A 12,578-nucleotide genomic window follows, 5' to 3' on the forward strand; every position below is an offset into this window, starting at 1 on the left:
TTTTAACACCAGTAATAGCGGAGATATGACCATCTCAAAAAGTAGGTGTAGTTCACGTAGACGACAGTAGCATCGATCTTATCATTCCTCCAATGTTGAAACAACTCCAGTGAACTTCCTGTAACCTGGTTCAGCAGAGATTGTTTCAACACTGAGGGAACGAGGAATCAGAACTTCTGCCCTTAGAAGAACCATAATAATCTGAGGCCACTCCTGGTCTGGTTCATGTTTGAGCATTGACGATGTAATTTTTCCAGTGGTAGCTGAATGTTTCAGTGATTTTCTTTGGAAAATAACATATACACTGAGGCATTCTGTTATGTATATAACATACAGATATATGTAGATATAAATATATAGCCCTTACATCTATATAATTCTGATCATGGAATTACTACTGCTTAAAATAACACGTAAATTTCATAAAGTTCATTAACTTTCTGCTAATTATTTCATACAGTTAAAAATAGCTAGTGAGGTGGTATAATTTTCAGCAGTAAAGGGGTAAAACAGAAGCAGTAGTGATTAAACCACCAAGCAATGTGAAAAACAATATTCAGCTTATCATAAGTGTTATGTTTATTCTATGTATTTGTGGAATGTAAATATATAATTTTATGCTCACATGAAGATCGAAATGAGACATTAAGGGCATGTTGCTTTTCTGAATAAAGACTGAAATTCAAAGTTTTGCATTCAAGCCATCTTGCATGATTCTTCCAAAATCAAACAAAAACCACCTCTTAATTGTTGTCCTACGTAGCAGTTTAGCCACCGTATATGTGATGTCACTCCTAAAGGTTCCAGTAGATGGCGCCACACATACGACCACCAAGCTGCCACTGACAGCTGTAGTCCGCAGCCGAAACATCACTGTTCTTTCAGTTAATATTTTGAGTGCCTCCCACATGCCAGGCACTGTTCTAGGTTCTGAAGATTCAGCAATGAACAAAACTGGCAAGGTCCCTGCCCTCATGGAGCTTACATTCTAGAAAGTTTCATCCACACTAATCATGGGGTCCAGAGGTAAAGCAATCTATTTGAATGGCCGTGTGTTTAAGCAATTCTTACTTTGTGTTTAAGCAATTCCTACTTTGATTAAGACAATCAGCCTCCTTGTGTGTTCCAGGTGGTTTCTAGAAGTACAGAGACAGAACAAGTAGAGAGCTGTTCTGTGTAGAACTTTGAGGAATGGTCCAAACCTACTGAATGTGGGGATCCATGCTACCGGGTTGAAGGGAGACATTCCTATTGATTGCCACAGACAGAACTGCTCTAACAGGACTATGAATCCAGAATCCACAAGCTGATGTAAACAACTTTCCATGTCACCATGCTTAATAATGATAATGTCTACGTTCAGATTACTTGTAGCTTTCAGTCACTCATACTTTTCAAAATAACAAAGGATAAAATAGAGCTTTGTAAAGTGTTAGCCCTGCTTTTTCCAGGTAGGATCAGATGCCTGGTTGGTGTCCTATGTACTTTCTACCTGAGCATTATATAAACAAAACTGCCGTATATTATCATAAACTCAACACAAATAGGGGAATACAGCTAAGTGAACAACAACAACATAAAGTAGGTTCTTCTGAGAAGCATTATGTCTTCATCATTGTTGTCATTGTCATCACTACCATCTTTTTAGCACTCACTAAGTGCCAAGCACTGTTCTAAGCCTATTGTATTACTGCAGGTAAGAAGAGAAAGTGAGTGGGTAGTTTTGGTAAAAGTAGATGAGGCTAATGGAATGCGGTGACACAAACCGATAGTTTTTAAAGGCCATTTGGAAATCAGGTCAGAATTCAAAAATATATTGGTAGTGGTTAGTAATGTATCCAAGAAGTGACATTTTAGAATAATTAAGGTCAACGTCGTTTAAAAATTTTCTTTTCTATAGAGAGCATCAATGTGGAACATAACGAGTGTTTTAGAAGGAAACTGATGTATGAAATTTTTTATGGACAAATCCTCCAAATCCAATAGGTAATCCAAACACACAGAAGCAAAATTTATGTTACAGTGAAGAGAGCACAAAGCCATTTAAGTACCCTATGCAATGCTTGCTAGTAAGAAAAAAAAAATGCCCACAAACCATAAGACACCTGTCGTGCTCATGCAAATATATGAAATTCTTTCAGTCTTTTAATTTTAAAATGTATTAGGTAAGAGTTTTGAGAAAAGTGACTTTTTTTTTTAAACATACCAAAAGTTATATACTCTTTGTAAAAGAAACAAAAAACGGTGACTGGATAATACTCAAACTTTCTTATTATCTAGTAGTTACTTTATGATTTCTTCTATCTATGTCTAGTTATATGCTTTATGAAATTTAAAAATATGTACACATAGTTGATCACATAGGATTTCATTTGAGATGAATAATATCAGTATGAATAGAATATACCAATATTTCTGCATCTATAGAATATGACATAAGGCTTAGACATTTACAGACGAGATAAAATATTCCAGTAGTTTCTACAATATTCTTGTTTAAAATTTATTTTGAAGAGCATGAAGGTATCTACATTTCCAAGTACTGGATTACTTTTAGCAAATTATACTGTACTTTATCTGAAGATTAAAATAACATGACAGCCTTACATAATAAAATAAACTATCCTCATTCAAACAGGTACAGAAGGGCTACATTAGCAATCATTCCCATAAAGTTTGACGTATAACATTACAAAATGTAAATTCCCTTAAAATTAACATGTATGAAATGTTAGTAATAGTTTTCCTTGAATAATATTAAGAGGAGATTTGTTAACAAAACATTAAAGAAAATTATAGTTTGGTTTTTGGAGAACAATGTCTACCCTTGCAAATGCCCAATCATAATCATACTATCTCAGCATTCTTGATTAACATAGCTTAAAATAACTTTGTTTCACTTACATTCAGAAAGAAGAAGAGGGTCAAGCACCAGCGTGTAAGTGTGAACCTCATCTTCGGCTTTTGAAGACGGTCTTCTAAGACCTAGAAAAATATGAAAGTAACAAAGACGTTTAAATTAATACAGCTCTAATATTGACTGTGGCCTTTTTTTCTTGTCTGTTTGACTTGAAGAAGATCAATGCCCAAAGACACCCTAAATACAACCCATGTAAGTACAGTAAGCTTGTGAGGCAAATGCAGCAGCATGTTCCATTGCCCTTCCTCTCAGCCAGGAAGACTTGTCTGGTTGTTGTCTAAAGTTCTCCCATTAAGAAATTCTGGAGCCCCCTTTACATATCAGGACATAAAAGATTCTGAGAAATCAAGAGCAATCAATGTGGACTTCAGTTAACACATGGCATCAGAAGAACTGCTGAAAATTTTCAATGGAAACATCCACAAAAGTCACCTCAATGGACATGAATAAAATCTGTGCTTTGTAAAGGATTAATAGCTATGCCTTCCAGGTAATCAAAAGCCAACTTTTATTTAATCAGTCTTACTTGCAGCCTTGAGTATTTTTCTTTCCTACAAATTCTTCAAGCGTCAAGTTGCTATTAAAAATAAATTTATTCCATAGTAAGGCTTGTTTGTTCCCTAAGAGGTCACCAGTCCTACTCAAGAGCACAACAGTCAGAAACAGGCTGCTTTGTCACAAATAAGAGTTCTTTGTTACTCTGCAGGTAATTTTACACAAGGAAAAATAAAGGAGTGAAATTTTAAATATATACATTTCATCAGCGGGATTTGTGTGAAAACGATTTCAACTAGGGGTGAATGGTTATCATTGCATCTAACACTCTACTCATTGCACCACTTTTAGGTTTTACATATTCTGCTAGGTTTCAGTTAATATCTACACTGTATGCCTGTTGGGCTGCACCTTGCAGGCCTGCGAGCCTTGAGACCAAAGAAATGGCCTGGAGACAGCGGTGGAAACATCCATGGTTTACTGGAGAGGGTATCTTAAGCAAAAGGTCCTGGAGCAATATCCCACGTTTTACAGCAAATGGCAGGCAGGACATGACAGCAAGCTTTGCAACTTGGAGGAGAAGGAGGCTACCATTTATAAGGGGAATTGCTATCAGGTTGGCTCAGTTACCAGGGGAACCAGCAGCTGGGGCAGGGAGCAAACACATAGGCAGGTACTACTTAAGCTCTATAATTAAGAGGATTGGAGAGTCACCTGAGAGAAGCAGAGCCTGCTCGAGCAGGGGATGTACAGAGAGCAAGAGAGCAGCCATCTTGAATGGCCTGACGATACACTCCACTCCTACACACCCTGCAGGAGCCTTACAATCTTGATCCGCCCCTTTTCCGTGATATCCCTGGGGTCAGGAATACAGAGGCACACTCCAACCAAATACCACACATGTAATACAGACACCAGAGGCTTAGGAGTATCACGAGTCCAAGAGGTGGGCAAACTTTGGAGCCAGGCGCTTATCAGGTCAATTTTTCATGGAAGTCCAGATGAGGATGAAAATGTCCTCTCGCGACAGGGACCCAATCAAACTCATTTCACAGTGAGGCCACCACTGTCACCCAGTCCACAGATTCCCTCCACTTAGACTAAGGAGGGAAGGCAAGATGTTTAACAGGCACAACACAGGGGAGATCATGACTATTAAGCAAAATACAAGCAGTAAGAGCACGCTGAGATCACATTGCCCCTGCATGTGGTTTTCGTCCTGGCCTGCAGTACCCCACCACCTCTCCATCCTCAGTCCCCACAGCCAGTGCCGAACACTGGAGACACCTGTAGCAACGGACCACGGGGTTAATATGATAGTGCCTTTCTCCAGTAGGGGGCCTGGATTAATTACCTTAGTAGTTTTAGGTGGGGCTGGGTAGAAGACAGTGAGATCTGTAAATCCCTTTCTAATCCTCTTCCCCACAAGGCAGCAAACCCAAACCACTGGGGACTTACCTGCCAGTCCTAGGGTCATTTATGATGTGTTCCCCTGGGGGTAGGGCAAAAGCAAGTGTGTCAAGGGCAAAAGCAAGTTATTGGCCTGACCGACCGTTTGGCAGCAGTCGGTAGGTGGTCGACAGTTGAGCTTGGATTGCGTTGACTAGTTGCCTCTGGGTTAACAGGGCGTTAGCACTGGGACGATTGCTCCTGGGACATGTCCTCATGTTGGAAGAGAGAGTTTTCTGTGTCAGTTGCTGAGCAGTCCCTTCATCCTTTCAATTAGCCCAGCAGCACAGGGGCTGTAGGGCAGGGGGAAATGTCAGTGTACGGCATTTGTATTGGCCCATTCCTGAACTTCATGACCAGTAAAGTAGGGGTTTTTTTTTTGGCCGCATTGGGTCTTCATTGCTGCATGCAGGCTTTTCTCTGGTTGCGGCGAGCGGGGGCTACTCTTCGTTGCGGTGTGCGGGCTTCTCATCACAGTGCCTTCTCTTGTTGCGGAGCATGGGCTATAGGTGCGCAGGCTTCAGTAGTTGTGGCGCACGGGCTTAGTTGCTCCACGGCATGTGGGATCTTCCCGGACCAGGGCTTGAACCTGTGTCCCCTGCATTGGCAGGTGAATTCTTAACCACTGTGACACCAGGGAAGCCCCTAAAGTGGGGTTTTTTTGCATTACTCTATGACTCCGTAGACCTCGAGTAATGGCTTCCACCTGTTGTAACGCACTGTAGACTGCACACAGCTGTTCCAAGAAACAATACTGTTGCTCTGCCCCCTTCCGCAGCTGAACCAGAAGCCAAGGACATTCTGCCGTTGCCACATGCCCCAGCCAAACCCTCTGGTGGACTGGCCACCTCCAACTGACAAGCCTGTCCCGAGGTAACACCCCTAAAGCCTGTGTCTGTAGTTGTTTAGGGGTGGTGGGTCGTGGGTATGCTCGTCTTACCCGACCAGCTAACATCCAAGTACTTGATAGATAAGCCAAGTTCTTACACTTTGTATTCACCAGCCATCCCCATGCAGTCAGATGAGCCACGAGCACGGGGCTGCTACTTTCACACCGGAAGAAGGCTCTAAGGTTAACAGGATGTCATCAGTATGACGGAAGAGAAAAACATCTCCCATGGTAGTCAGCTGCCACAGAGCCCCACATGCTAGTGGACGGCCTCCCCAGGATCACCTCTGCAACTTTCCATACCCCAGCCTTATTTTCCGACATCTCGGCACTCACGGGAGTTTCTTCGGCCTCCTGGTTGGCTCACCAGTGGTTGGGCTGCACTTCGCAGGCCTGCAAGCCTTATAGCTGCCCAGCCTTGGGACCAAAGAGCCTGGAGACAGCAACAGAGACTCAGTGGTTTTTTGGACGGGGACTCTTAAGCAAAAGGTCCTGGAGCGACACCCCACTGTTTACAACAGAGGGCGAGCAGGCAGACAAGCCGTGGTAGCGTCCTTCACTACCGGGTGGGGCGGGGCGGGGCGGGCAGAGAAAGAGGCTACCATTTATAGGGGAACTGACGTCATGTTGGCTCAGTTACCAGGGAAATCAGCAGCTGGGGCAGGGGGTGAGCACGTAGGCAGTTACTAATTAGGCCCTATAATTAAGGGGATTGGATATTCATGTGAGAGAAGCAGGACTTGGTGGATCAGGAGATGTACAGAGCAAGAAAACGACCATCTTGAGTGGCCTGACCATACAGTGCCTAATATACTTGTCCCCAAGAGTAAATTGTATTCAATTCACATATTAGCATGCCAGGAAATTGAGAAAGTATAACTTTCAAGTGTCATCTTATATGCTGATCATTACCCCTTGTTTCTGACACTTCAAGCCCACTAGTAAGTTGAAAACACATACATGTATTGACAGCCGAGGCATTACAAGGGATGCAAATATGGGTGAGACGGATGAGATGTGGTTTCAGTACAAGAAACTGAGCACGGTGGGGGGGATGGGGGCAGGGAGCAACACGAATGATGTAAGACATGTGCTAAAATAACTATCATACAGCCTGGGTAAAAAGTTCAATAAAATGGCACAAATACAGAGCTTCATAAAGGATCATTTCTGATTGGGGGAACGAGAGAAGGATTTGTATTTTGACCTAAAATTTGAGAACTGAATAGGGTTTTAAGAAACAAAGACCTACATAGGCAGAGAAAGCAGATTAAAAACAAGATGTGGAGATAGAAAAATTTAGGGGTAGCCGAAGAATAAGGAATACAAAACTGTAATTTAGCTGGAGCTTAGAGCTTCTCAGGAAGTGAAAATAAGGGTAGAAAAGTAGGTTTTGAGTGCCTAGAAAATTTATCACCCAAACCACCTTTTGGCACTTTGTGTGCCTGCCACACATTTTCATCTATGTATGTACACAACTTAACAACCTGGCCTGAGGTGAAACCTCTTTCAGAAAAGGATTACGTTTTAGCTATCTATAAATCTCTGGCACGTCACACAATCACTCACACGTGATTGTTATTTTTGATAATAATGGTGGTTTGTGGTCTGATGAATTCTAGGAAGCACAGAACTCTCTTGAATGTATTATTTTTCTCTTTTTGATTCCTGTACTCCCATGTCAGTGACTTCCACAATTATCCATGAACTGTCCAAATAGGAAACCAGGGATGGTCCTTGATTCCACCCACTTCCTTATACCTGACATCTAGTCTCTATGACTCCCATTCTATCAGCCCTTGGTATCTGTTAAAGTTTTCACCCTTCTCCACCACCTTAGTTTAGAGCTCCATCTTTCTCATCAGGACCCTAGCAACAGCCTCATGACCAGTTTCCCTACTTCAAGTCGCCATCCCTCCAACCCATTTCCTATACCAAAATGAGTGTAATTGTATCTTCCTTCAGTGATTGCCTCCAAACTTTAAGTAAATGCATAAAACCCTTGGCTAGGAATGTAGTAATACAGGGCCCCCTTTAGCAACAAGCACCAATATGATCATGGAGGGGAATAAAAAGGGAGAAATTAAAGTTGTCTCCTAGATAGCTAGCTTCGGTACAAGGACAGATAATGAAGGAATTCAGCAAGGGGAAGTAGGGAAGAGGAGGAGCTCTTCTCCCTTAACTGGGAATATTATTACCTGCGTACTGGATGAGACTTATTTCCTGATGTGAAAGGTAGGACTTTTGAAGTGTTCACATACCTGTGAAATTGGTACAGCTTTCCTTAGTTAGATCCTACTTTTTATTTATTTATTTATTTATTTTTGCGGTACGCGGGCCTCTCACTGTTGTGGCCTCTCCCGTTGTGGAGCACAGGCTCCGGACGCGCAGGCTCAGCGGCCATGGCTCACGGGCCCAGCCGCTCTGCAGCATGTGGGATCTTCCCGGACCGGGGCACGAACCTGCGTCCCCTGCATCGGCAGGCGGTCTCTCAACCAGTGCGCAACCAGGGAAGCCCCCTACTTTTTAAGAAGGAAATCATAGACATACAATGAATTTCTAAGGGTCTGTTGAGTATGATAGTCCTAGGATTTCTTCCCTGAGAGAAGCAGGATGTATGGAACATTACAGGTGTTAAGAATTAAAAACCAGATCTGTTCTTCCCATGAAAGTCCTGCTCATTAATTCCAAATGTGAGAGCTAAGCACAGTGAGAAGCCAGCTTCTCTATGACGGTGAATATGGGGTGATTAGGCAGTTAATTGGCTTATTCTATCTATGTCACATATGTGATGTCACTTGATATTTTATAAAGTATCAGTTGCTTGGTTTTGACTAAACTGTATCATTACAATGCAGAGCAATAGAAACAGTGGGAGACTTGTCACCCTTAAGGTGAGTGGAGCTGTGTAGTCACCTTGGCCTAGGAAAGGGGAGGTCCAGGCTTTCAAAGCCCCACATACCGCGTTTACATTTGTACCATGAACAACTAAGGTGAATGAAAATAGATCTGAGACTGAACACTTGGAAATGACAGAGAGGTTTAGCCAAGAAACAAAGTCCTTTCTTTTTTCCTATTAATTGAAGAGGTCTGTAATTTTAAATGGTCTTGCATTATTTTGAACTCTTAACAAAGTCCTCATGTGTAACTTTATAGTATATCTGGGCTGTACTGCACCTGCCCTCTAGTCAGAAAATTTCAACTGTAATTGTCCAGGGTTAAACAGTACCTTGTAGATATGCCTCTCTTTGAGAAAAATGTTTTTTAAAAAATATTTATTTATTATTTATTTATTTATTTTGGCTGTGCTGGGTCTTAGCTGCAGCACACGGGATTTTTGTTGTGGTGTTTCATGGTGATTTGTGAAGATGGGAGAAAGACTGCATAGGTAGAGTTGTGAAGAAAGACAGGGCTTTAAGAATTTAAGGGAGATAAACAAGGCAAAAAAGAGTAGAACCAGAATGAGGAATGAAGTAATTCACCTTCTCTAGGATTCTTCAAAAAAAGAGAAAAAAGAGTGAAGAAAGTTAATAAGAGTAACAGCTGTGGAAAACCCAAAATGAGCCCTAATATTAGCTGAACAGAGGATTAAAGGATGGGTAGGTTTCAGGGTGGAATCTAGAGAAAGACTAATGTGGAATTTTTGATAGGCAGGAATTTTCTAATTCAGTTTTTTAGAAGCTAGAAATTTTCTAACTTTCTAAGCTTAGTAAGTTGAACCTGGACCCAGGTAGAAAAGGACAAAATCAGGCAAACAGTAGCTAATGGAGATAAAAATGCAACTTAGAAACTTTCAAATTGTAATGGGAACAGGTGAGACAGAGAACTTGTGATCAGTCATACGGTACACCTGGAAGATGACTCCAAGAAAACCAGAACAGAGCTTAACTTTGACATCAGATTATTTACTTGCTTCTTGATATTTCTCCTATTTCTTCTCTACAGCAAGGACATTGTTTAATCTTGTAACCCTAGAACCTAGAAAAGAGTCTGGAACATAGTAAATGGTCAGTAAATATTGGTTGCTTTGTTTAAGGGATGAATTAGGGTCAGAATTTGGTAAGGCAGGGAGGATTATTCTTTACCCAAAGAGCCCTAATTATGGAGCCAAGAGATTCTTATTTTGGCTTCTGCTTTTATTATTTCTTTAGTTTTGGGCAAAAACCTTCACTTCTATGCCAGTTTCATACCAATTCCGTATCCATATCCTCCTTGAATATAAGAATACACTTCCATATGTAAAGCAAATTGATCCCCCTGGATCTGTCTCAGTAGTTTAGCTACTTAGGGCAGTGGTTTCCAAAATGTCTTTTAACCATTTTTTTTTTTTTAAACAAAAGCTCTTGAGGAAGCCCACATATAAGCCAGATGGACGTGGAATCTAAACACCTGACTGGGGAGCCTGGTTTAGAATACAGAAATAAGGTAACCTTGGACAGTGGTTCAGTCACTGAGTGGGACAACAGAACATGCATTGCTCTGAATCCACAAATGAGCACCCATCACTCATCTCATCTCTAGAAAATTGTATCCCTGTGTTGCAGGGGTGTGCTGGTTAGCGGAAACCACTCCTCCAGTGAATAAATAGCATCTAAATCACTAATACAATGATGGTGATTAAATAGACTACTCTTCATTTAAAGAGAACAGATTTCCTTGGAAGGTAAAGTTACACTATTTTTATTTTGGGGGAAGAATATGAAACGTCAATGTCTGAAAATAATGTATCTATTCTCATAGATCAGCATTTCCAAAAGTGTACTCCATAGAATAGTGGGAATCCCATGAGAAGCAGCATAAAATAAAGTTTCCATGGCCAAAGAAGTTTAGGAAACTAAGCGTTTTCTATATCCCTCTTAGAGATGTACCAGAGACATGAGCACTTTAAAGTAGCTAATTTTCCTGTACCGAAAACACTAGTTTGACTTTAACTCTTCATTCTCCAAACCTGTTTGACCCTGAAAAACATTTTTAATAATAACAATTATTGATCCATGTACAGAATATACTTTGGAAAATGCTCTTTTGGCTCAATGGCAATTTCTAACCCACCATAGTGAATGAAGCCTGCAAGCCATGAGAAAGAACTGCCCTTTTACTTAAAATTTTCTTTTTTTCTTCCATGGAGCAAAAGTGGAATTTCTGAGGTCTTAAATATTCCCCAGCCTTGGTACAAAGCCCAAAGCTATAAAAGGCATCTCAGAGGCGATTGCTCCTCTGGAACATTATTTGTCAAGAGCCTCTGCTTTACTTCTCTGGCTATGAGAACAAGGAGTAAGATGGAGGGGTATGGGCAAAGAGTAGAAAAGAGGAGGAAGGCATTGCTTATCTAAAAACAGCTGTGGGGGCTTCCCTGGTGGCGCAGTGGTTGAGAGTCCGCCTGCCAATGCAGGGGACGCGGGTTCGTGCCCCGGTCCGGGAAGATCCCACATGCCGCAGAGCGGCTGGGCCCGTGAGCCATGGCCGCTGAGCCTGCGCGTCCAGAGTCTGTGCTCCGCAACGGGAGAGGCCACAACAGTGAGAGGCCCGCGTACCGCAAAAAACCCCCAAAAAACAAAAAGAAATAAAAAAAATAAAAACAGCTGTGGCATTCTGTCCCCCAAGGCCTAGAGCCTGTTTCAGATTTGAAATTTGGCATTTCTTTTGAAGACAACTCGATTTAATATGGTCCTGTAGATACAATCCAAGTGAGTAGGTAAGTGAATTTTGTGGAACCCTGGAACCACAGGGTATGATGGTTTGCTGCCTCACCAGTGCCTTCTGTTTGGACAACTCCTTGATTATATAACCTACTAGAAAATCATTCTTCACTAGTACAGGAACTAATTTGCCAAGGCATAATGTGGTCATACCCAATTTATGTGGCTCCATTAAGCAAAACCGAGTGCCTTTCTGCTGCTCATCATGAGTTTAAAATCCCATCTAAATCCAGGCTCCTAGTCTAGCTGGTAAAAACTGGCTCCCTCTGAATAGGGAAGCTTTTTTTGGTAAATAGGTTGGCACACAATGTAAAAGGAAGAATCTAGATGAGAAGTGAAGCAGAATAAAAATGATGCCATATTGAAAAAAATTAAGACTTTTTCTTTCACTCACATCAATGACCTGACATAGTAGGTGCTCAACAAACATTTACTGACTGAAACAGAGAATAGTCTCTAAGCAGTCAGCTAGGCAACATTAATAAATAGAGAGATCTTGGAGAAATGGTTCCGAATCTTGTGCAGTTCGGAAGTGTGCCACTACTCAAATGGATATTATTAATGGATAATTAGATAAAATTAGGCCAATTAAAATTAATTTAAGGGAAGGGCACCGGAATCTCGTGGATACTTTCTAGTACTGGATCTCCAGTAGCAGCCGTGAGAGGGAAAGGGGAGATAGAAACTGTTTGGTTTAATTAAATTTAATTAAAAATACATCATGAACTTATTACATGTGCTTTAATGCCATCTCAAGATATTTAATTTCAATATGTGAGAGGTTGGGAGAAAAACAATTCAGTCTAAAGGGTCAGTGTGAACAAAGACGAGGATGCGGGAATCACTGAATATATTGAAGAAGATCTAAGTGAGTTGTTCCCAAACTCCACGTTCTTATTCCTTACATATACACTGCCGTATAACAAGAAAGAAGCAAACTCAGTTTTGGACAAATGGAATTTGAATTGTCAGCAGGGTCTTCTATTTGGAGACCCTAAAATGCACCTGATTGTTATTAGCGTCTTCATATGTTCTTTATAAGCACTTCTGTTGAGATCAGCGACGACAGATATGGGAAGAGGAGTCAGTGAAGTGTAATGGAAAAAAAATACTGGGCTAAGGAATA

At 41.3% G+C, this 12,578-nt stretch overlaps 1 protein-coding gene across 1 annotated transcript in view; it reads right to left on the reverse strand.

Annotated features, from left to right (window-relative positions):
• The window catches only part of CALCR (calcitonin receptor), a 148,874-nt gene that overhangs the window by 62,706 nt on the left and 73,590 nt on the right, over nucleotides 1-12,578 (reverse strand). Inside the window, exon 3 of the mRNA XM_027102471.1 lies at nucleotides 2,905-2,985. Coding sequence (XP_026958272.1) covers nucleotides 2,905-2,985 — 81 coding nt within the window. The remainder of the gene's footprint in view (nucleotides 1-2,904; nucleotides 2,986-12,578) is intronic.

Source organism: Aethalodelphis obliquidens, unplaced genomic scaffold (assembly GCF_003676395.1).
Source record: "Aethalodelphis obliquidens isolate GAN/ISIS:26980383/991018 unplaced genomic scaffold, ASM367639v1 scaffold5, whole genome shotgun sequence".
NCBI lineage: Eukaryota > Metazoa > Chordata > Mammalia > Artiodactyla > Delphinidae > Aethalodelphis > Aethalodelphis obliquidens.